This window comes from Chroicocephalus ridibundus, chromosome 1 (genome assembly GCF_963924245.1).
Source record: "Chroicocephalus ridibundus chromosome 1, bChrRid1.1, whole genome shotgun sequence".
In the NCBI taxonomy this organism is placed as follows: domain Eukaryota; kingdom Metazoa; phylum Chordata; class Aves; order Charadriiformes; family Laridae; genus Chroicocephalus; species Chroicocephalus ridibundus.
In genome coordinates this window covers 33,191,902-33,217,380 of record NC_086284.1, presented here as the reverse complement: position 1 = coordinate 33,217,380, position 25,479 = coordinate 33,191,902, and the positions used below count along the sequence as shown (strand labels likewise).

The 25,479-nt window shown below is 44.6% G+C and overlaps 1 protein-coding gene across 5 annotated transcripts; it reads left to right on the top strand.

Annotated features, from left to right (window-relative positions):
• The first annotated feature begins 897 nt into the window (after positions 1 to 897).
• Positions 898 to 24,384, top strand: PHF11 (PHD finger protein 11). Of its 5 annotated transcripts, XM_063334098.1 has the most exons (12): positions 1,154 to 1,291; positions 4,518 to 4,661; positions 5,259 to 5,377; positions 6,266 to 6,401; positions 7,987 to 8,094; positions 8,906 to 9,039; positions 12,104 to 12,150; positions 15,361 to 15,419; positions 16,542 to 16,608; positions 18,178 to 18,300; positions 19,923 to 19,994; positions 22,099 to 24,384. In XM_063334098.1, exons 4-12 carry the CDS (start codon positions 6,294 to 6,296, stop codon positions 22,236 to 22,238), a joined length of 858 nt encoding a protein of 285 aa, XP_063190168.1. In that variant the 5' UTR covers positions 1,154 to 1,291; positions 4,518 to 4,661; positions 5,259 to 5,377; positions 6,266 to 6,293; the 3' UTR covers positions 22,239 to 24,384. The 5 variants fall into 5 exon arrangements, 4 of the variants coding, with proteins under 4 accessions (XP_063190158.1, XP_063190168.1, XP_063190189.1 ...); XM_063334119.1 differs by lacking the exon at positions 6,266 to 6,401; XM_063334107.1 differs by lacking the exon at positions 4,518 to 4,661 and having other exon boundaries at positions 1,207 to 1,291.
• Positions 24,385 to 25,479: the final 1,095 nt, after the last annotated feature.

Here is a 25,479-nt window from a genome sequence, read left to right as displayed (position 1 = left end):
CTGGCCTTAGCTCTGAAATGCTGTGTCTGGGCAAGCGCAAAGGGATTTGGGAAAGCAGCTGGAATAACGCCAGCAAAGCTGAAAAGCCAAAGCTGTTCTAGCTGGTGAAAGGAACTAATGTAAATGGACTCCATGTTGTGCTTGCTGTTGCCTCCCGATGGGCTGGAACATGCCCGTTATGGCGTGGCTGGTGAGCTGTATGGGAGGGGAAATCTAGGCTTTGTTTAATTCTTCCATGCAAAGCCGAGGAACTTCACGTAGGCCTAAACCTTGGTCTTACTGGCATGATTTTGCCCTAAACTGATGATGCTCAACAGAACATCGTGTGAAGCAGGAAGAGGAAAATCTCTCTGTGGTGTGTGTTGTGTTGGGACCTGCAGAGCAATGATCTTCTCCCAGTATTGCTTACGCTTTGCCAGTGGCTGGTGTGCTCTCGTCAGCTGTTTACATGGGCAGGTGGAGGGGACCAACCTAGGTATGAACCATCAGCCTTACGCGCAAGGAAGCACCACCGAAGCCCCGCAGAGAAGTCACAGTAGACAGATTTACAGCCCTGGTTGTCTGAGGACGAGCCTGTCTTTGACCTCCTGACCAAGGAAAGCACTGACCACCAGCACTGGGATGGCCTGGTCCTTCATGTGCTGGATGAGCACCATGATGGCTGGGTACGAAGGAAAGGCACCGCAGCTGCCTCCTCCTCCATGGCCGAGGGACCGATCGAACGAGGGCCTGATGGCTGCAGGAGATACACGGCCTTGTCCCGGCCTTTCCGGTTCATCTCTCAAATCAGCAGCTTGGTCAGATGTAACCCTGCCAGCCCCACATTGGGCACCCAGGGCGACCTCCCCATCACATTGGGCCCCTCACCCGTCATCCCCCTGCCCTGACTAAGGGACGTCCAAAAATGAATGGGGGGCGATGGGAGGATGCAAGATATCCCCTTCCCAGTGGGAAAATCCTTTGGGAAATGGCCGCCCGACGGTGGCCACCGGGAGTGCCGGGCGCGGGTATCGAACTCGACTTCCCCGACCCCGGCACACCCAACAGCGCCTCCGTTCCCCCTCCCACCCTTTACGCCGGAGCCGCAGCCAATCAGCGGCGCGGGGGGAGTGCAGCACGCGGAGGCCGGACGGGTGGGCGCCCACTGAGCATGCTCGGTGCGGCGGCTGGGCACGCCCACTTCCGCGCGGGAGAGTGGCTGGGGTGGAGGAGGTGGCGACCGATCGCGGAAGTGGTGGCTGTAGCGGGCCGGGCTGTGAGGACCGGGGTGGATGGTTGCCGCCGGCCCGCGGTAAGTGTCGCTGCCGAAGCGCGGATGGGCGGGAGGGAACTAGGCCTAGCCGGTGTTCGAGAAACTTCAGTTGTCTTCCTCCCCCCGTCACCCCCCCCTCATCCCCCCCCCCCCCGCCCCGGAGTCACAATGAATGCGCCCGGCTGGAGCCCGGGGGGGAGCAGGGCTGTGAGGGGCGACACCGGATTTCCCTCAGCGGCGGTGGCGGCCGTTGCCCTGGAGGCACCCCCCGCCATCGGGCCTGCCTCGGCCCTGAGTAGAGCCGCCCCGGGAGGCTCAGGGCCGAGGCAGGCCCAGTCAGGTGGCACCTCGCCCCACTAGGCCTCAAAGATGGACATGGACCAGACATGTCCCAGAGGAGTGTCACAAAAATGATCAGAGGAATGGGTCACCTCTCCTATGAGGACAGGCTGGGAGAGTTGGAGTTGTTCAGCCTGGAGAAGAGAAGGCTCCAGGGAGACCTTATAGCGGCCTGTCAATATACAAAGGGGGCCTGTCAGAAAGATGGAGAGGGACTTTTTACTGAGGCCTTTAGCGACAGGAGAAGGGGCAACAGTTTTAAACTGAGAGAGGGTAGGTTTAGGTTGGATGTAAGGAAGGTATTTTTTACATTAAGGGTGGTGACACCCTGGCACGGGTTGCCCAAAGAAGTTGTGGGTGCCCCATCCCTGGAAGTGTTCAAGGCCAGGTTGGATGGGACTTCGAGCAACCTGGTCTAGTTAAAGATGTCCCTTTCCCAGGGCAGGGCGTTTGGAATGAGATGATCTTCAAAGGTGCTTTGCAGTCCAAACCATTCTCTGATTTTGTGATCTTGAGAATAGGTGAGAGCTTAGATCTAATGAGGAACCCTCCAGTCACCCTCATCGCTTGGATCAGATATGTTAACATATACCTTTCTAAAGAAAATATGTTTTTATATTCTTAAAAATATTTCTCCTGTAGCAAGTGAAAACTAATCAGAAAGATAGATTTCTTTGTTCTGAAAACCTTGCAAAGGCTGGGTGTGTTTGTGCTGCTAATGACTTGGGGGAGAATGGAGAGGGTGATTGTGTAGGTCATGACCAACAGTGTTTCTTTCCCCACAAAGTGCAAATGGAGAACACAGTGAGTGTGGGGTAACTGGTGTGTAATTTCCTTCTTTCTCCCTACTTCAATAGATCAAATCCTATTTGGAGGAGAGCAGAGCAGGAGCTAGGGCACTGGGTTTCTGTAGTGCGCTGGAAGTCAGGGGACTTGGGTTCTTTTCCTGGCTACCCTGTAGATATGGCGAGTGACATTCTGTGCCTTAGTTTCCTCCTGTGTAAAAAGTGTGTATTTACATGCCAGGATACTTTCAGAATTGGTTCTGGAGAGGAAATACTACTTAGTGAAACTGGTAATGTTTCAATAAGGTGTATTTGGAAGTGGCACAATCCCTATGCACTTGCCAGCAATATTCTCATCCCTTTTTACTTTCTGTTTCATTTCTTGGTTTCTTCCATTTTGTCGCTGTTGCAAAAAAAACGAAACACCAACGCTGCCTGTAGGAAACGGCACAGGTATCAGAGAAGCAGCCAGAGGCACGTGACTATTTCTTTCCCTCAGCTGTTTCTCCTCTGTCTTCTCTATTTTGCAGCTTCGTTTGCTCTGTCATTACTGGAGGGCAGTGGAAGGGCTTCCAGCTCTGATAGATGATTTTAGTCACCATAGGTTCTGCAGTCTGCTTCTGTGGCAGTGAAAGTGAAAGCTGTCTGTGAAGAGTTGCAGAAGGACTTTGTGACAGCAAGTGATTTGATTATAAAATAGCAAGTGATTTGATTATAAAATAGCAAGTGAAAATCCAGCATTGATAAGTGGAAAATGATGCATGTGTGAGAACAACAATCATAATGCTGGCGCCCTCCGTACAATTTGATACCGCTTAGGAAAGAGATCTGGGGGACTACAATACATAGTTCTACGAAAGTGTCATCTCCGTGCTCAGAAGCAGGCTAAAATGTGGCTGAAATATTAAGAATTACTAAGAAAAGAAGAGAAATACAGAGCACCATTGTGAATTTGTGTTGTAAATGTGTGCTTGTTCGGGCTGGGCTAGAGTAGACTTTCTTACTGGTGGCTGGTATGGTGCTGTGTTTTGTGTTTGGGATGCACACTGATGTTTTTGGTTGTTGCGTGGCACTCAAGGCCTTTTCTGCTCCTCACGCCACCCCGCCAGCGAGTCGGCTGGGCGTGCACAAAAAGTTGGGAGGGGACACAGCTGAGACAGCTGACCCCAACTGACCAAAGGAATATTCCATACCATATGACATCATGCTCAGCAATAAAAGCTGGGGAAAGATGAAGGAAGGGAGGGATGTTCAGAGTTACGGCATTTGTCTTCCCAAGTAACAGTTACGCATGATGAAGCCCTGCTTTCCTGGAGATGGCTGAACACCTGCCTGTTGATGGGAAGCAGTGAATGAATTCCTTGGTTTGTTTTGCTTGCATGCACAGCTTTTGGATTACTTACTAAACTGTCTTTATCTCAACCCATGAGTTTTCTCGCTTTTACTCTTCTGATACTCTCCCCCATGCCACTGAGGGGAGAATGAGCGAGCAGCTGTGTGGTCCTGGTTGCCAGTTAGGGTTAAACCATGACAAAATGGTAGCCCACCCTATGGAAGGTCATTTGCTCCTCTTGGAACATAGCAGGAGAAGAGAAGAGATTGAGAAGTGACAGGCATGGTCAAAGATGTGGAGCAGCTTCTGACAAGGAACAACTAAATAGTTTCAGTTTCTTCAACTTGAAAAAGAGACAGTAGGAGAAAGAATAACAGTCTGTGCTGTCATGGGTGGAGCTGAGTAAGGAATAATGATTTCTTGCCTTTTCAGACAGATCCTTGGGTGTCAAATGGAATCCACGAGCAGCAGGCTTAAGACCTGCAAAAGCAAGGGGTTGTTTAGGTAAAATGTAGTTAAACTATGGAACTGGAACCGTGCCCTTAGACTTTCCCTTCCCACTTGAGAGCAGCCAGCCAGATCCGTTGCCCTGGTTAGCTCAGTACCCTCTTCCTGGCAGTAGTCTGTAGCAGAAAGCTAGAGAAGAACATAGGACCAAACTAAGCTAAACAAGGCAGTGGGTGCAGGTTGGCTTTTTCTGCGGTGGGGAATGGCCAAGAGCTGTCCTTCCCCTGCTTCAGGATTCCTGCAAAGGCACTGGAGTAACCCCAAGGCTGACCTTGACTGAGTGTCCTTTGTTCTCCTGCAGCACCAGGATTTTTCCTGAGCCTGTAAGAACACCAGGGACTCTAGACTCCACCTTTAGCCTCTTCCTCACGAAATTCTCAGAGCCCTCGGAGCTGGATCCTCTGACTGGGCCTGAGCAGGGCCTATGTATCTGCATCGATTCCAGGTATTAGCTTGCTAATTAGAATTAGTTTTCCTGAGTTCTAGACCATTCAAACTCTAGCTTGTTCTGCTTTTTAATTTCTTTACGTCTTTGTTTTCTCTTGTATTTATAATATTACTATTTCTATACATTTCTATTTGTTTCTATAGTATTTGTTTAATGCTTGAGTTCTGAGACTGACATGATGGTCGCTGCATAGATGGATACTGGAAATCAGTCCCTACCCTACCTTGCTTGCAAGAGAGAGAAGGACGGGGGGAAAAAACCCAGATGTGCATGGAGGTGGAGTGACTTGCTGTGATTAAGTAAATTCTCAGTGGCAGAGCCAGAGGGGGGAAAAAAAAATTTTAAATCCCCTTCTACTCTGGTGTTCTTACTTGAGACTACCGCCTCCACTTTATGGAAGGGAGATGGGAACTAATGAAAACAAAGGTTGTCTGTTGAAAGCCACAGAAAGGTGTGCGAGATTTGCTGGGCTGTGAGATTTCCTGCTTGTTTTGTACTTGGACCTTACTGCCCCTTTCTCACTAGAATAATTTCACTTCAAATATTCTTATTTCTTGAAAGTAAAATCAGACTTTTCTTACCTGTATCCTACAGGAGTTTGTGCTGTCAGAGGTGACATCTCCAGCAAAGGGCAGTTTGGAGTATCACACCTAGTAGGAGTGCGAAGTTGTTGAAGATTTCTGCGGTGGACTTGCACAAAAACCACAGACAAAGTAAAACTTTTGCTAATAGTGTGTGGCGTGATGCTCTAAACTACTGGTGGGGGATGCGGGTAAAAGCTTTTCCAGAAGCATTTAGACTGTTTTGTGAAATAAGTAGCTGGCCTTAAAATCTTGCAGCTGCTGGGGGGAAAAGAGAGACTGTGAAGAAGAATAATTAAGACTTGAATGGATATGGCCAGAAAAAGAGGACAGATGTCCATGGGGCAAATCCCAGAGTGTAGCGAAAAATATCTTGCTCATGTTACCCGTCTACCTCACTGAGAGAAAATGTTCAAATCTCTCATTTCTGACTCTGTCTTCTGCCCCCTTTTACTTGCAAGCCTCTCCATGCTTCTTTGCTACGTTCTTTTTACAGTAAGAAATTAGTGTTCCTCCTGTGACCTCCTGGAAGGCACTGGAGAAGGTTGGGGAAGCTATTTTTCTTTCCTCAGTTGACTTGCAGACCCACATGTGGCAGAGCTAGCCTAAGGAAAGCACTGCTATGAATGATTGACCTCCAAATAAAAGGGGTTTCACAACTAGGCCATGTCTTGCCAGCCCACTCTTGGGCCTGCTGTTGGAGTGGACATTGCCAAGCAAGCTTGGAAGCTCTTGTATCACCCCCCATGACTTCTTAGTGACTTTCCAACAGGAAATAAACCAGTTTTCCTCCCACTCTGATACCTGGAGATCCTGGGAGCTGGTTTCCATCCCACTGCGGTCCCAAGAGAGGGCTTTGCCTGTTCTACTAGTAGTTGTATCTGGAGGAGCAAAGCACCAAGGTTCAGGGGGTGTAGGTGAAGGAGCAGGTAGAGGGCAAGTGCTAGGAACGTCTGCTTTCCTCTGTTCATTCTGCTTGGTGTATGATAGTTCCATCAATTGCTTTGTGTTTTGTCCCAGTTTTCCTGCTCTAGGTGTTTTCCAAATAATGGCGAAGATGGTGAGAAGAACATGTGCGTTTTGTCCAGAAGGGGAGGCTGTTTCTGTAATGTATATTGCCAAAGAGCGAAATATTGCAGCTCATCAGCATTGTCTGGTGAGTGGCTTCTAGTTGGTCAGTACCTAAGAGAAATGAAGAAGAGGGGCTAAAGGGGAAGCTTCCAGGACTTGTCTATTTTTGACTCTAGAATGGTGTCTGAATTAAAAGGTTGGTTAGCCAAGCCCTCAACCTTATATTAAACTGAAAAGCTATGAAAAGCAACAGGGCTTGGCTAGAATTTTGGAGAGGGGGAGGACACGGCTGCACAGCTGGACATGTTGCTTTGTGATGCTTTTACGCGTGTCTGCTCCTGATCAATAGTTCTAGACACACATACAGTCTAGCCGTAGGAATAGGTCTTCTTGAGACACCAAATTGAATGAGGCTTCTCAGACCACAGAAAGTTGTGTGCTTAAACATTTGCAGGAAAATAGTCACATCACTTGATATATCAAGGTGAAAAACTGCCCAGTCTGTGCTTTACATAAAATATGGAATAAAAATATCAGAAGTTGATTATATGAAAATATCTGTGAAGCTCTAAGCATGCTGTGATCCTAGAATATATGTACTCTTCTTGCGGTCAGAATGCCTCCCCTTTAGCTGGTTCTTGGTGTGCAGAATCAATTACAGATGCCATATTCTCCCTTCAGTGAGGGTTGCTTAGTGCGGGACGTCCATCTGCTAGAACAGCTTTCTGACTTTCACTGTTGCAGCCTGCTTTCTCTCGCAGGTTTTATGTTTACATCTTTTGTTCTTCTACTACTTTATTTATTTTTTTTTTAGCAGAAATGTTTTAGAAACATCTGATATCTATTTTACAGTGTTAATTTGATGTTTTGTTTGAAACAGGGCTGTAATGTTGCTTCAATATTGAAACTCTCTTTTTCTTCCCCTCCTCCCCCAATAACTTTACTAATTTCTCTGTGCTGTTTGGGTTTTTTGCAGTTAGCTGTCACCTTGTGAGCAGACAGACTGTGCCTGACAGTTAACATAAGGGTAGCTTACTTTTGTTTGAAATTAGCTGTATATAATGATTAGAAAAAAGTTGCTAAGAACTTCCCCTTCCTCACTTATTGTGATGGCTCAGCACTTCTATGGGAATTAAAGTGGCCCGAATACGCACGTGTACATTTTTTGTGGGTTTCTCTCAGGCTTTGTATGGTGTTCCTGTGTTTCTCATGCGGTCAACTGTTGTCAGCATTGGGCTGTATGGAAATTTTATTACAGAGGAATGTTGCGTCCCGCTGTAAGGCTGAACAATTGGGCAGGTAACAAGATGTTCAAGGTGTGGAGGTCTGTCAGCTGAAGAGCTTCTCCTCCTCACTCTGGGCAGCCTGGACTTCCAGACTTTCTTCATTCACACTTCTTACTAAGTTCGCTTTATTACCTTGTTATCTTTTCTTAGTTCAGCTTCAGGTCATGTGAAATCTCCTGTATAGGCAGAGGAACTTCTTTTGATTGGGAAAAGGTTTAAGCACAGCTCCTTGTTTGATGTAGGTGAAACCTCTTGAACCACAGAGAAAAATCAGCCTTCTTAGGTAGGGCAAGTGCAAGAAGAAAAGATGTACCCTTCCTCTCTTTTCTGCACTGGTGACTGAGTCCCTGTATTAATTCTTAATACCATCTCTTTTGTCTTTAGTTATTTTCCTCAGGATTCGTGGAATCTGAAGAGTATAACCCAGAAAATATGGATATAAGGTTTGATGTGGCATCAGTGTTGAAAGAACTCAAGAGAGGAAAGCGGCTGGTAAGGAGTTTCTTTCTGAATCTGCACTTATTCCTGTCTCATAGTACTAAAGGTTGTCTGGCCTGTTTCATGCTTGAAAAAAATGCAGAAAAGTACTTGGTCCTTCTCTTCTACTAAGATTAGGGAAATTACAGATTTAGAGTTAGAAACATTGATTTGACATTGTATTTGGCGAAATTTCGTTCATTTAGTGTTAAAATGCATTGGGTTTTCTGGCCTTCTCCCTCCCTGCCCCCCCTCTCAAGAGAAAAGACTAAGAAACAAAGTCCTTAGTCTAAGTTTCCTGAGAGATTTTGGTAAAGGACGAAGCCAGTGCCTGAAACAAGATTATGCAATCCATAAGTGTAAAAGGAAATACGCTCTAGTTTTAGCAGAAGGAAGATTGTTTATATGAAGCTTTTCATGTTGTCTTTGTCCTCAGCTGCCCTCCTCCCTTACATCCTGGGTGGAGCTCTCTTCATTACAAGGTTAGCCCAGAAAACATTAATACAAGAAATACAAGCACTAATACCAATAGGTATTGAAATAATTTGGGGAACATTTAGGGAAGGGGAGGAAGCTGCTAAGTGCCCTCACATGGCTCTTTGCATCATTTGACAAATTCATCAATATGAAATAGAGGTAAAATAGCAAAAAGGTTGCTGAAATAATGACCAGGGTAGGAGTTTGCAGGAGTGAACTTGCCTGATGAGTCAGAGGCGACTCTCAACGAAAGATTTGATTTTCCCACAGAGGATAGTATTTGCCTTGTGTGGGAGGATTTTCGGTAGCTGTCTGTAATGCTTACCTGCTAAACCTCATCCTCTTCTAGGTGTGCAACTTCTGTCGCAAGAAAGGAGCCACTGTGGGATGCGAGGAAAGAGCCTGTCGCAGAAGTTATCACTACTTCTGTGCACTCTGCGATGATGCAGCAATAGAAACGGATGAAGTAAATGGAGTCTACCGGTATTTAACCAAATATTTTCTAATTATTGTCAAGGTTTTGGTGGTGGCGTCAGGAAGGCAGACTTAAAAATTGTATGGTTTTAGAAGTTTTTTTAAAAAGGAAATTTGTTTTCCTCTCTTAAAGTGATGCTTGATCCTCTATTCACGAGCAATAGGGGTGGGAAGGAATCTATTTGGTGTCTGAGCCAGCAATGCACCTGAAAGATCACTAGGCCAACACTGAGGAAGTCAGTCCTTACTGGCTATCTAGCTAGTCTTCAAGGACCAAGATTTTTATTAATATGACTCTAAGTCTTAATTTCTGTTGGTTCAGAAGCTTCAGTAAATGTGGTTTGAGCACTGAGCGGGCTATAGTGCTTCTGGATCTGTTCACAATAGGCAAGTCTGGTAATTTTCCCTCCGTATGCTAGTAGAGAGCTCTGTATTCCCACCAAAGGCCGCCCTACATTTCAAGTACCTTGCTAGCATTAACGCAATTAAACAGACTTTTAGTAAATTTTCTGTCCTGATCATGCTAGTCCTGGTGTCCGCTGCCCTTGGGCTGCTTGCGTTGCCATTAGATGGAACAAGTTGGTTGAAGGATGCAGATGAAGGGGTTGAGAAATTGGGACTTTAGGGACCTTTTGGAGTGCTGAAGTTATAGTAAAGTCTGAGGTGCATAAAACCCCTGATAACCATTTCTGTGCAAGGCCAGAGAGATCACAGGCTGTGTTAGTCTTAGATTAATCTGGTAGACCATCTAATCACTACTTGTTTCAGGAAGAAGTGGACTAATGCAATCCTTACTAGTAGTGGAAGATGAGTCCTTTGTGTCAGAACATTTGCACTCCTGGCTGCCTCAGTAGGGCTCTCAGTCCAAAATAAATACGCATTTCTGCAAGGCTGTACGCCCAGCAGATGATGTTTAGTTTGTGTTTATAAAGTCTTCAAAATTCTGCAAAGCTCGTGAAAGAGCGTAGCTGGGAATACGTAAACTTTCTATGATCACACAATAAGTGGCTCTCATCATATGGCTTTAGAAAGGATACCTCAGGCTGAAGATGGCTGAACTCAAGATGTTGAAAAACGAATGGGACTGATACCAGTGTAGATACAAACTGGTAAAGAAGTGGTTGAATATATAGTTTGATTTGGTGGTTTTCTGAGCTGGTGACTTTGGAGGTTTGGAAGAGGGACCCTTAAAAATGCCTTGCATTAAGTCACTCTGTGAGACTAGTTGCTTGGCCTATATAGAAATGTAGAAAACTAGGCTATAGCAACCTTTGTTAAAGAGGTGAAAAAGGACTGAATTGGAGAAAGATGGTGAGGCAGGTTTCAGGGATTCAAACCCAAAGACTTTTGCACAGCATCAGTGGCACAAATAAAGCACAAAATTTGGAGCTAGCCTGAAATTATGGGAGAGGTGGTGAACAAGACTTGAAAAACAGTGGACATGGATTGACAGCCCCCTACACTTCTTCATGGTGAAATATAACATACTGAAAAGCATGTCAAAAGATAAAATTCCGTCACGCAAGAGACAGATGGTGTTTTTAAATTCTGAGTTGCCATCATTGTGATGATGAGTAGTGATTATGAAAACAAATAGAGCAGAACAAAAAAGAGAGGGCATACAGTGCTATGGAAGTGGCTAGGAAGAATAGAGGTGCGGAAATAAGTGTAACTTGTACTGCCATCTTACAAAAATGATAGAAGGGAAGTGCTCCCACATTAAGTGGACTGAGTAGTAAAAGGTATTATCTGTTCTTTATAAGATGATCTTGTACTTAGGAAGGTTGTTTTTAACTGGGAAAGAGTAGAATTAAAGGGAGGGGAGAAAAAAAACCAGCCTCCAAAGGGCAATCTTAGAAATTCAGGGGTGTAAATAAATAAGATGCCTCCAGTACTTAGCTTTCCGACTGAATTGTTAGGCATGCATAAATCTGGGGGGTTTTGTGCATCAAAATTAATTTAATGCAAAAAAAAAAAGCTGTCTTGACAAGGAAACAGACTGCATTTCTAAGGTCAGTGTTTCTATTTTGTTAAAATACAAGAATGACAATAATTAGAGAATGTCCTAGTAAATGCAGTTCCTCTTAAAGATTGCTTCCAAACACGTGAGCATTAGTCTTGGCAAATATATTTGTAATGAAGAATTTAGCTAAACAACACTCTTGACAAGGCAATTTTGCTTAAAAAGTGATTTGGGATCCTTCGGTAAGAAAGGCATGTTATAGAAGCTGGTTCATATTATTGTTTCCAGAAGATAAGAATTATTTCCAGCTGTATTTGTTGCCTTTTGCCTCTTCCAAGGCATTCACGTAGCTCTCCTAGAACCAGAGAAAATATTCCCATCTCATGTATTACTAAAGTCTTTAAGGTACAAATGGATTGAACAGGTGTAAGCTACTGGATTTCAAAGGGGCTGCCCTGCTTCCTTGGGATTTGGGGACCACCTCATCAGCACCGGGCAGCGGAAAGGGGGGGGCACAGAGATCTCCAAGCAAGTCACTGGTACTGTGCATAGTGGTACAGTGCCATGTGGCTGTGCCAGCACGTCATGCAGGGCTTATAAGTTCCAGCTGACTGGTAAACAGGTACATCTAAAGAGGTAGTGGTCCAGGGCAAGGGGGCAGAACGGCAGTAGCTACAGTCAAGCATTACTATTACTGTGGTCTTTCATCATGACAGCATGAATCTCATTTTAATCAGGTGTTTCAATAAGGGTGCCTCTGCCACAGTGTTTGATTGCCACACCAGATGAAACGTGTCTGACTTAGGATTTGAACAGTATGTGAGTCCAAACAGAGCTGGGTAATGGAAGTGATAATTCAAAGCTTCAGTGTTTAGAGTCCATTGAGGCTCTGAAAGTACAAATACAAGCTTGTGCATGTATGTGACTTTGCAGCAGATGCTTTCCTAGGTGGGTAACTCTAAACAAAAATTCTGATAATTTTTTTGTGTCTTTCAGTTTATGTTCAATGAAAAGAGGGGAAAATATCTGTTAAAAATCAGTCACCATAACTCTGTTTACATATTTATTAATACTTTTTCTCTTTTTCTTAAAATTGAACTTAAATTTTAGAGTGTTCTGCCCAAAACATGACCCAGGCAATAGGACCAATCACTGTGGTGAGTTTCTTTAATGGCTTCATTGATTTCATTTGTTTTACAAGTTTGCATCCTACAGTCAATAACTCATTTGAACAAAATAAATGTTACTCCACCTTTGTAATTGAGTGGTGGATTTCTAATCTCGCAGGAGTGGCTTGGTTGAGATCCATGCATATGCAGAAGAATTTAGAAGGTTTTTTGAAGTAGGAAATGTTTATATTTGATATTCCCTGAATCTCCCTCAATACTGACCTAAAACACTGTGGACCTGATCCTTTATGGAATTATTCTGACTCTGTGCGGGCAGGTAGGCCCAAGCAGCTTGTAAAATCCATGTGAGATATGACAGCCACGCTAACGAGTGATGCACAAGCTTGCACTTGATTAGCAAAGAGAGGGCTGTTAGAGGAGTGGTAACCTTAGGATTTTCATCTGTAGTTATGTTAAAACGTTAACATTTGCATCTTCTGTACTCACTGAAGTAGTTTTTTAAATAGGGCCTTTCATTCTGAAGGATCCCAAAGAGCTTTTTAAGTGTAACAAAAGGGTTATACAACCCCTATTTAAGGATTGCTTCCTCTGCTACAGAAATGCAGCTTAATTTGGCAGTCCTGGTCCTTGCCGATTCAGAGGTTGTCAGGAATCCCACTGAATTAACCAACCAAAGCTGTGACTTCGTTAACCTAATGCATACAGTCATGCTCGAAACACAGTGGGTCCTATAATGGCCTTCACTTTGAAGTTAAGCTCAATCGAACTGTGAGCACTAATGCAAAGAGTGGTGTGCTGCCACTGAGGTCTAGCGAACTTTGGCTAATTTTCTTGACAAAGTCCGGCTCCCCCTGATGCCACTCAAGGAGCGGGTTAGGTGATTATCATTTAAACTTTTAGTCACAGGGTCTGAGGCTTCTTAGCCAGACGTACAGTCCATTTAACACCTGATATTGCCGTGGTTCACTGACAAAATGCAGCTTCTTATTTCACTTAGTGGTTTTGCTTTTTACTTATCCATAGTTTTGAGGCCTAACATTCCCTCCCTTTTTAAAATTAATTTGATTTCTGTGGTCTAATGGTTGTCAGTCTGGTGGGTCTGTCCAGTGTCCCAGGTGGTCTCCTGCCCAAGTACTAGACAGGGCTGTGTTTGCTTTGTTTCCTTGAGATTAAGGCCTTGTAGACCACCCCCAAGGCTTAAATCTTATGAGGTTGAAGGTCTTGGTGTCTTCAAGAGCTGCATGTACAATGTATGGCCTGTTCCCTGAGCAGAGAGTCTTCTCCTAGAGGAGATCTTCCAGAGGCACTTCATTTGGAGACCCTCTGTTTATGAAGGGTAAATGGATTCTGCTGGCAGTGTCTGCCCTGCCTCCTGAATGAACTTCTCCCACCTCTGTCTGAGAGAGCGGCTGTACCCCAGGAGGTGGGGAGCAGCTGGGAGAGTTGGGTAAATGGCACTTGGTTCCCCATCCCAATGTCTCCTGCCTCCGAGTAGCTCTCGGATGCTTGTGTGGCACTCCGAATAGCCAGGGGTATCTGCTGGTGAGTTGGCAGGTACTCTCTCTGGCCCATCTAGGCAGGCAGGGGACATCAGTGCTGAGTGTGTTTGCAGGCCCACACAGCAGGGGGGAGTGAGACAGGCTGGGATGGAGGTGCTGTGGCTCCACGGTGGAGTTTTGACTTTCAGGATCCAGCCTGGTGAAGTAGCTCAGCCGTTCCTCTGTGCTGGGCTGTGTGGGAGCAGGAGCTGGTAGAAAAGAGCTGCCTCTCCAGGCTTGTTTTCCCAGTAGCTTGGAGAAAACGGCGTCAAGGAACATCTCCTTGTTCTTGGTCCAGACGACATTCCTGTGCTGAAATGTCAGGGCCCTGCTGTGTGATTGAAAGGAGACAGAGTGCCTTAGGAGCCACAAGGTCTCCTTGCAGCTCTGTACAGCAGGAATGGGAGAGCACTTTGGACTTGGAAACAGGCTCCAACCTCAGCTTAACTGGAAATGTTGGATGTACCCAGAGTAAAGGCTGACAAACGTAGAAGAGCAGAGAACGCTATGGGGAGCAGGAAGAGCTGGGCTGCTCTTCGGACTGCGTTCGTCTTGTTTTATAAGGCATCCCTAAAGCAAACATCAAGAAGAGCTGAGAAAATCCTACCACAGATCAAAGATGTCCCGCTAGACAGCAAGCAACACTGTGCCTACATCAGTGTCTCCTGGACTGCTCCAAATTAGGCCACCCAGTGTTATTTTGGATGAAGTGAGAGGCTATGACTTCCTTTCAAGCCAGGAAAAATGCAAATCTACAGCACCGTAGGGAAAGAAGAGTACCCAAAACCCAAACTTGTTTCAACAGCCTTCCGTTACCAACAGTAATTCCTCATTCCTCTTAACAGGATGATTTCTCATAGGAAAAACCTTACTAGTTGCGGCCCAAAGGATGTAGACTTAAAAGGGAAGGGAGCATATAACCCCACTGCATTTATAACCCTCAGGTTTTGGTGGGTGGTTGAAGTCCTCTGTAGCTTTCTCTGCTCCTGCCATGTCTTCCTTGGCAGAGTTATCCTTCTCTCCTTGTGATGCTGTAGCTGTTTTCGTGATGTTGGAGAGAGGCTGGCGCATGCTGATAGAAAGAACAGAGTGAAAGCAGGTGATTTTGCAGAGATCTTGTACCACATCACTAAAAACACTTTGTAGCATAAACAATATTAAACTTGCAAGTCAAATTGCTTCTGGAGGCTTTCTAGGAGGTTATTATGTTGATGAAAAACCTCATGGCACTTGTATGTCTTTGGAACACCTAAAATAATTCTGTATGTAGTCTTAGTTTTGAGGGTGTATTAACATAAAAAAGAATTGGCTGAAAAAAAACGTATTCATCTTTCTTAAATTTTCCTGAACTTTTTACGAGTTAGAGGTAGTGGTGCTGCTGGGGAGAGTAAGTTCACTCTGCCACAGTCAAGATGCTTATGTTAAAAACTGGGATTTGCTTTATACTGAGTTTAAAAGGCAAAGTGATATCCTAACGCTACAGCGATTTGCATTTCTTCCTAATGGTTCAGGCTCATAACTTTTCTTCTGTGGAAATAACTTGAATTTCACTGAAATGTGAAGTATTTGGGGAATCTGAAACATACTTGCTGCCCAAAGTGCCTCCCTTTTGTAGTTTTTTGGGAAAAGGGAGAATTTGATGTGAAATTGTCAGTCTGAGGTTGACACAATTGTTACTTTGTTGTTTCCTGATTCCTAGGTGCAGCTAGTAAAAGGAGAAGACATGCATTGAAACCTTCCACCATCACGGAACAAGTGGTAATTCTGACGTTAAGTAGCTCTGAAACAGGAACTCACATCTGCTACAGCAAAGGACTTCTTTAGTAGAGCATTTTGACGGTGTTTTCAGAAAGAGACTTCCTCACGGAAGCAATAATTTTGCCTTTACAGCTGCCTTGTTTTGATCTTGCCATTCTGTCAAAACAAAACTTTGCATTTGCTTCAGGCACAGCCAATGCGGCCCTCGGGTAACGTGGCACAAAGGTGATAGGAACCTCTGAACTAGGCTGACTCGGTGGCTGGGATCTTGACATGATCAGAAAGAGCTTCCCTTTGGGGGCTCCTTTTCCTTGGAAGTACTAGGCCTTTCCCAGGCCTTTCCCTTCTGTCTTTCCCAGGTCTTGAAATTAAAGGGAGGTCACGTGAGGCGACGTGGACGATCTTTGCAGCTTTTATGTAGTACTCTCACAAGGGTAGGTTATTTGTCTCCAAGAATTTCTCAGCTGAAAATACTCTTACATTCCTGGTATTATACCTGGGATTTATTTGACCTGTTCCCCATGGTAATGTGCTGTTTCTGCTGCTCTTCAGTGCTAGTGATCTCGGAAATCAATACAAACACTGCAAATAAGAAGCTGAGGGGCTCCAGGATTTATCATTGTGGGATAAATTGCTTACCATTGGATAAGCAATGCATTTTTACACTGGTGGAGCTTAGTGGCAGAGCTTAAGAATTATTTGTACCACTGTGGTACGGAGAGTGACTGTGTCCTGTCCAACAGAAAAGAAAAATATTCCCCCTCTCCTCTCAATAGTTTCTAGTATTACACCAGGTCTAGGGCACGAACCATCATTTGCACTGGGAGTTAGCAGTAGGCGTTTGTTACCATCTGTGCTATTTGCAAAGGCAATAATTAAGGAGGGTGGTGTCCCAGGTGTTGGGCTTTTCTTAAAGAGCTTTTGCTTTGAAGTAATTTTTGCTTCTGTCTTTAAAAATGGAATGTCTGGAGAGGAATATCATTAGCTCTGCAGAGAAGCTGACTGTATTCACAGAAATATGGGCTGCTTTTTATCTTTCTGCTAATATAGAGGTAAGAGAATGAAAACAAAGCAGTAAATGTCAGTTTGATGTAAAAATATGTTGGTTTGATTTTCTTGCAGAGCACAGAAGAGACAGCAGAAGAAAACAGTTTACGAATACTGAAAAGGAAAAACAACAGGCATAAAGGTGCGACTCGGTTTATAGAACATCTAGGACATAACTGCCCTCTGTTACGCTGAAGTTCAGAGCGTGGAGATGTTTGATAACAGCCGTGCTGCAGATGTATCTTTATTATTCTCCTGAGATGGGTGACTCCATGCTTTGGTGAGGGAGCAGAAGTCTGATTTGCAGAATGACTGTGCAGGTCTTAATAATGCAGCAAACAAATCTCTGTGCTTTGCCACCCCCTTCCCCTATCCATACAGTTAAATTTAAAAGGGAATCAGTCCTCCTCCATCTCGGTCTCCCTGCGCTGAGCCCCTCTGGAAGGAGAGGGGTGCAGTTCTGGCAGGTGAATGCTTTGGAATGGGTTAGCAGAGGAGGTGCTGCGAGGAGCTGGGGCTGGTTGAGCAGTGACCCAGCGGTGAGAGAGGATTTCAGCGCACCGTGAACAGGAGCTCCAGCTCACTGGGTGGGAATGGGGCTCGCTGAACACTGCTACGGTTACCTCTGCCACCGCACGCTTATCTTACCCTTTGAACCCTAGGTGCGTATAGGGTGCTTAACACAATATAGTATTTTACCACATAAATATGGTATGACAGCAGTGAAATCAACTACTGGACCCGTCCTTCAGTTCTGCAGTTTTCATGTTACCCCAAAAATCCTGCTGCAGTTGCTTGTCGGGATTATGCTGTCACTTGGAAGTTTGGAAGGGTTTAGTGGGGATTAGTCACCTTCCCATGGCCATGCTTAGTACATGGGCACGGTGTAGTAATAGTAGGTGCCTGCCTAATGTTTTTTTCTGAATTTTTACTACCACTATAAAGGACAGGGAGCCTATAAAGAATCGTGGAATACTTGTAGGGCATCTAGTGTAAGTGAAACGACATTTCTTTTCTCACAAATGCCTCCAGTAAAAAGTAACATTTTTTTAATGGGTTAAGTCTGGCAGGCTTGTGCGAGCTCTCTGATCGCTCTTTCCTTTTGAACAGACCATTGAATTGATCTTACTGAAACCTGTCACTGACCTGCTGCTCCGAGATGAAGGAAAAAATAGGTAGTTATTTCCCTAGCGATCCAGATCTGACAAAATAGATGTATAAAATGGACTGTAATAAACAACTTTAATGCCTGGATCACTTGGAGTAAAAGTACCCTTAATTCTCTTAACAAATCCAATACCGATTCGCTGCTTGCACCATTTTCTATCCTTTAGCCTGTTCAGTCCATGGTGTGGTCCTGAGGACTGGAAGGAAAACCAGCTCGACAAATCACTTGTATTCCTATACTACGGGGTATCAGGAGGCTTTAGGAATGGTGTGTTTAGAGTTGTGGAGATACTTGCTTCTGATGAATGAAGACAAATCTAGAACTTAGGTAATTTTATACCCAGCGCAATGCTTACGTTCACCTCAGCATGTTCTTGTTCCCACTGGAAAGGGCTGAGAGGGTAGCTGGAGGAGCCAGAGATTTGCATAAGTATTTGTTACTGGAAGGGGGACGTAGGCCAAAGTTATAATTTCTGAAATGAGCCCGTGCAGCTGTGGTCAGGATTGCTTCTGTATAAAAGCGTGTGGTTTTGTGTTTTAACAGTCCGAATAGACTTTCTTAGAAAATGCAAGCAAGCCGGGCTTCTGGATGACATATTTGAAGAAATGCTGGACACGCTTCACCTGGCGCAGGAGAAGCTGATGGATGACAACACTTCAGAAACAGGTATGGAGCCCCACGGGGGGACTCCACTTTCAGAGCAGAAATGCTGATCTGAATGCCAGGCACTTGGCCCTGGGTCACCTTTCTGGAGATATTTCTGTAGTGCTAAATAACTGGGTCCTGCCTTATTTCTGCACCTGCAGAGGTTTTTTTGGTATACTTGTGTCGGCAGAAGGGGAAGAGCGGCCAACTCAGCGTGGCCTAGTAAGGCATCCTAACTTTGAATTTTTGAAGCCAGCTTTTACCTGTTGGCATAAGCATAGGTAGGTTCAGCCTGACCTCTTCTCCCAGGCACTGAAGAAGAGAGGGGTCCTGAAGAGAGCAGAAGGTTTTATTTGGATCATAAGCCTGTGTTGTTGTTACAGCTTCACAGAGGGACCAGCTGTCTGTTAATATTGACACTCTTTTGAGGGAAAAATCCCTGAGTATGTACATTTAAAGTCTTTGGATGATCAGTTAGAACCTTTTTGTCAATTGTTAATGTGTATTTGGGGGTTTCATCGGTTTAAGTATCAGCTTGTGTGAAGCATTTTGTTCTTGGAGGGTTCCACTCTAATGTTGCTTTGTCCACAACACAGCAAAAAAAGAAAGTGTCAGACCTTCCCCTCCTATTGTCCTCCTGGCTTTACAGAATCACAGAATGGTGGGGGTTGGAAGAGACCTTCGGAGATATCTAGCCCAGCCCCCCTGCCAGAGCAGGGTCACCCAGAGCAGGTTGCACAGGAACGCGTCCAGGCGGGTTTTGAATGTCTCCAGAGTTGGAGACTCCACCACCTCTCTGGGCAGCCTGTGCCAGTGCTCTGCCACCCTCAGGGTAAAGAAGTTCCTCCTCACATTGAGATGGGATTTCCCGTGTTCCAGCTTGCGCCTGTTGCCCCTTGTCCTGTTGCTGGAAACCACTGAATAATACCTTTATTAATAATAATACCTTAATTAGGAATAATACCTTTGGATAAAGAATGCTAATTTATGCAAAGCAGCCGAAGCGCATGCATGGAAAGGGGAATGTCCCACCTGCCTATATTTTCCTCACGAGCAGCTTGTGCGTAAGATGACAGCAGCTGCCAGAAGCAGTAGTGAAGCCCATTAGGTCACGTTAGGGGTTCGAAGGCTTTCACTAGTAAGAACCCCCTAACGGTGCTGCAAACTCTGTATTTTTTTTCATGGGAGGCCTCAGTTATGAAACCGAGGCATAATTCTGGGCTGGTTTTCAACATGGAACAGTGATAGCACCGTCCCACATGTCACACGATCTGTCAAGAGCCATTGGTGTGGTCAGCCCTGCCGTTACACGTGCAGTCCCAGCACAGTGGAATGAAATATGACTTAAGTATATTGCTCATTTTTTAAACGGACTGTTCACGTGGTGCAGACCCCAAGAGGGAATTACAGGTAGGGCCCCTTTCCTATTTTCTGTATAAAACTAAAAAAAAAAAAATAAATAGCTGATCCTACTTTCTCAATATACATTATATGAGAAGGAAGATGTCTTAAAATCTCAGTCAGTATGATATAAAATAAGTAATTACTGTTTTGTGCTACTTCTAATGTAGGGCTCTGCATTAACGTGAGGGTGCTGTAAACCTTTACTAAATTATACTAAATGAAACTTTCTCTTTCCCCAGAGTATGAAGAGACAGTGATGTCACTCTTTGACTGTGGACTGTTTGAAAATATACTGACAAATATTCATTCAGGTACGTGGAAAAAAAGCTGTCAGAGCAGTAGCAGTTGGTGTGGGTTTTGGCATTGACGTCATTCTTCTGAGCATTTTGATAAATCGACCATTTAAAATGAAAACTCCAAGGAACTTTTCTCTCAACATTATATAAATAATTGAATAAAAGCCAATTGTACCTGAATCTTTAGAAACAGGGTATGTCAAATCTGGCTGGCTGACCTGAAGAGGGAAGCAAGTGACAGTTCCACAGCTTTAAAAGACCAAAAGGTCTCTGCCCCAGAGGAACATCCCTCTCCTGCAGGGTGCACTCGTGTCCTGTTTCTGCGGGTTATTTCCCTTCCTTCTCCGCAGCCTCCCTTCAGCAGCTTGCCGGCGTTACAGCTCTGCTCCGTTCTGATGAATGCTGTTCAGACGGGCTGTTGCGCCTTGGCTAAGAGCGTTAAATGCTAGGAGCAGAACTGACCTGGACCCAATGGCAATTGTAACGTGCTTCGAAAATCAAGCTGAGAATGCTCAGAATGAAATGAAAACAGGGGCAGGAGCGGGCGCTTGGGAGCACGGTTGTGGAAGGACACTCTGGGGCTTGGACTCCGCTCTCGGCTGTTGTAAGCAACAGGGTTCGAACTGTTTCTCAGACAGGCAAGTCCCTCGCTCCCATTTCCCTCCGTAACAGCAGCCTCGTCCTAACTTCTGCTTTAATTTATCCCTGTGAAAAGGGAAAGGGGTTTTAATTAGCTTATGCTGAGTTTCACTGTGTAAAGGTGATGTTTGCTAAAGTTTGCTGTTTCCCCTTCACTCGACTGAGAAAGCCAGGCTCCTCGCTTCAGCCTCCCGTTCTTCCATTTAGATTCCTCTCTTGGCAACAGGAGTGACTGGTGTGGCAGAGTTTTCCGACACAGGGTTCCACCAGTGCCTCACCTGAGGGCACTAAAACATCTCTGCTCGAAACTCCTCGTGTGACGCAACCTTGGATCACGCTTGTTTCTTTAAAGGCAATCACAGTTAAGGATGGTTCAGGCTCTGTAATTCAGAATGAACAGGGGTAAACGGCTGGAGCTACTTTTCCTGCTCTACCCATTAAAACTCTGGAGACCTCCTTCAATCTCTCCCCTCCCACCCCCCCCAAAAAAAAAAAAGAGAAAAATACTTTCAGGTTTGTACAAAACACCTTTTGCTTCTTACTAAAATCTGAACTCTGACATTCTCACACACTGTGAGGAAAACTTGTTTGTTGTTCACTAACTTTGCTGCTCAGAGGTCACCGACGCCTCTGTGTCTTCTGGTACTGAACAAAGCAAGTGCTTCATTTAGCAAGTTGCAATTAACAATGTAACACTTACGGCAATGCTGCTGAATTCTAGTAAGGCCTGTTACTGAGCTCTCGCCGAGTTCAACAATTTTTAACCCTAATTAGGAAAATGGAAGCGGTAGAGAGAAGCAGAAGCCCGGTCAGGCAGGGCTTTGCAAATAGGTCAGGACCGTAGTGAATGCCCTCAGCACACCGGCGATGACTATTCTGCCAGAAGCAGGAACATCAAATGCCCTTGAGTCATGTTTTTGAGAATCTAGCTGTTCAATGCAGTTGTCCAAACCATCTCTTTTTACGTTTAACTTTTTTTGTTGCTGTCGTTGGCTAAAATCCATTAGGCTTGTAGATTTGCTTTAAGTGTGTAATTCAGAGGTGTTCTCTTTAAAGATTTAAAATGCATCTTTATTGGAGGATACAGATGGATTCTGAAAATGGAACTGTTAAAGCTCATGTGCCAAGTAACGCGGGGCTAGTAACTAAACTAATAATTTTTACGTTTGCTGTGATGGTTTAAATTCAATCTATGATGTAGCTACTTTTGAGATGCTAGTATGTAGAAGACAAAGTATGTAACTCTGCTGCTTTGTGTTTTCTTTCGACACTCTCATACTTCAGCTCGTCTCGTTCGTACAACACACGGTCCATCGGTGGTGTCAGGCTGAGGACTTTGCTTCAGAGAGGCAGAGGTTTTATTGTAGGTTAAACTAAGTATTGATAGCCTCTGCAGTGCTAACGCTTGTATAACATGTATTTTAAATTAATAAGCATTACCTATCAATAAAAGCTTTTATCCCTTTCTTTTTCCTAATAGGAACAGAGGAGAAAATCCAGGAACTTCTGGAAAGCAGGAAAAGACTGGATAACAAGATTGAGCTACTGCAGGACTTAAAAGAAGTCATCCTTCCTACCCAAGAGAACACCGCTAGTACATCTAGTACGGTGTCTGACTAACCCTTAAGTGTGTCTGTAACGGTGTCAATATTTAGGATCTTCTAATGATAGAAACCATAGCGCACGTCTGGTCAGTGTCTAAGTAATTCCCTCCCCCCCTGCAAGATAGGGACACAAGCAGGAACTGCGTGTATTTTACCCGGTTTTATACCTCACTGTTGCAATAATTTTAAGTTGTCCCTTTCTTTAAATTTTAACCACGGATCAATGAGGGTTATGCACCAAATTTAGCTTTTTTTAAAGCTCAGCCAAACCCTCCAATGAAGACTTTTTTTTTTTTTTTTTTTTTTTTTTAAAACCAAGAGAGTTTTAAGAAACTATGAGCTGCCACAGAACACTTGTTAAAGTCACTTTAACTGTGGGAGCCCTCTTCTGTGTGCGGTAGCTGCTTCACTGTCTGCATCTAGACGGTGATGTTCTAAGGATCGTGTGGCTGCTTTGGCTTTCCAAAGAAGATAAATTAGCAGAACTTGCACTCAAAGAAGCCTTCTGAACTACAAACAGGAGTTGGTGGGTTTTTTAATTAAATGATTCTTGGTTGACTGCCTAATGTGTAACTCCTTCTGCTGTAATGGCAGTGGTGAAACATTGTTTGAAGGCAGACCAGAAACGGTTGGGCGTCATACTCTATAAACAACATGTAAAATGGATCAAACAATGAACTGTATCTTCCTTTCTCCATTAAGAAAGGATATGACTTCCACATCTTTTGTCTTAAAAAAAAAAAAAAGTAAATAAATTGTTTGAATACAGAAAAGCATTGTTTAGCTACAAAAGGATAAGTTAGCAAAATAAAATGTTTTTCAGAAAGCTGCATGTTTAGTCGTGCTCGCTAGCCCCGCTGGTGCATGGGATGTGGATGAGGAGGGGGGGATGCTGTCACGCCGTTGTTTAACTGCGCCTTGTCTCTCAGCAGCAAGCGCAGCCGGACCGGCGTGATCCTGCAGCCGAACAGGCTGCAGCACCATCCTGTTAAAACAGCTGTACTCTCTCCATAACTAGTAAAAATTCATAACTTGAGCTTGTTCTGTATGAGGGCGGAGATCAATAAGCACAGAACTAACAAGTTTCAGAACTACTAGCTGTGCCCAATAGTACAAAGTACTAATATTTTTACTTGTTTATACAGTTCTGGCCTGCTGGCTGTCCAGGACCAGAAACACAACCAGTTTACTGCCTGAGCCAAGGCCTCAGGTGCTGCTCACAGCTATCCTGCCTAGAAAACTCCCGCCTAAAACAAAAGTGTATTAACGTGGAGCATGGATTTATTTATTCAGGAACAAAGAAAGATGCAAATCCACTGTCCTGGAAAAACACAAACACTCAAGTGAGTGCTTTTTTTCCCTATAGCAGCAATCCGAATTACTGACAGCAGCTTAGAGGACAAATCCTGTACTCCTCTAATCCACCCCCTGCCAAGCTTGACCTTGAGTCTAGTGTTAGCGATCCAAAACAAGTTGTTTATTCAAAACATTTATGACACATTTGCAAGTATTTTCTCAGACTATCCTAGCCCGAACTCTCAACGTCATGCTACAGAAGCTCCCTGGCCTCTATCAACAATACAAAATTCTAGGCTTCGTGAAACTTAGCGAAGTCGTAACCCCAAAACTGACTTTAGTTAACCTAAACTTCAACTCTGAGGTTTCCAGTTTCTCTGCTCTACCCTGGATTTGGTGGGGCTTCAAAAGCACGAAATAAAAATAGTAGGCGTGTATGTCCATGCATAGCTGCTGTAACGGTTATGGTCACATACGGAATTCTTAGTGAAAAAAAATAATCACATTATAGATTGCAGTCACTGAGGTGTATATTAGTGCCCACAGATGAATTTGCTGTTTTCTGAAATTGAAATCACAGGTATTTGTCAAGCACAGTGAAATCAGTAGGATTCAGTAATACATAGTCTGGTTTTGGCTTTGTTGTTCGGGGCGTTTTGGTTTTTGTTTTTTTTTAAGTAAAGCAACTGATATGCTGTGTGTAATACAAAAAGCTTGCAATTTTCTTCAAAGTCCAAAGAAATTCATTAGTGAACAGGTACAAAAAAAAGTGAATTTTATTACATGTAGTTTAAATTTACACACCACTTACATGCAAAGCCCCCGCTTTCAGAACAGCGTATCCCTTCTCCTCTGTGGCGGTGTCGCAAATATGACTGTAGGGCAATCAGCTTCATAAATAGTGAACAGCCCAAGGGCCCTTTGAGCTCTCCCGCAGGGCAACAGGCTGCACGCCAGGATCTCCCTTGAGCAGGGACACATCTCAAGGTTACTCCTTGAGGTTGAGAGAATCCTTATTGTGTCAGATAATCTGTAAGTGATTAATAGCATGCTAAACTTTGAAATCTTAGCTAAGTGATATAAAGAGCTGATTGCACGTATATAATCCTTTAGACATAAACTGTTGGTCAAGTCTGGGACTAGGAGTGGATCCAGCCGCACCTCGACTCCTCTCTGAGAAGAGTTTAGAAACCAAGGGGGTCCTTTCTGAACCACACGACTCAACGGGAGGGTCTCCCTGACAGACTCTCTGACCCTGGCTTCTATGCAGTAAATAACCAAGTGTACCTTGCCATCCAGTCTTGTTCAACCACTGACCCATTTACCATGGCACTGTGTTAACTCGCTGGTTTGTACCAATAAAGTAAATTGTTGCTTCTCTCTTATGAGTGAAGTGCATGACTCCATCCATGACAAATTGGTGTAGCTGGCACGATGGCAAGCAGTATGACTGATTATTTACAGAGGCATGGATTGAAGAGTCCCAGCTTCTCAGAAGCATGGGCTCGTGACAGTTGCCGTAGTTGGGAAGCTCCAAGTGAGCTCTCTACAGCCATCCCAAAAGCCACCTGCATACGAGCCATGCACAAATGAGGCCTCCCCATAATGTTCCACTATCTGCTACATTCGATTTCGCAACATTAAACCCACTGATCAGAAGAGCCCCAGCAATTCTTAAAGCCCATCTAGTTGCAAAACAGGATGAGACCAAGAAAGACACGGAACACAATGAGGGATTAGGTGGTAACGCTCAAAATGCCCACAAGGAGCTCCCTGCATGGGCAGAATTAATGCGCGGCCCTGCTAATTACAGCCCTGAAATGGGCTGGGACGTGCACCAGCTGGAAAATAAAACCTGAAGCCCCGGGAAGGAGATGACAACATTCATCTCCTCCAGCACCAGTCCCCAGAAAGGGAGACAAACCTTTCCTCTCCCCTCACCCCCCTCATAGGGAGGAATT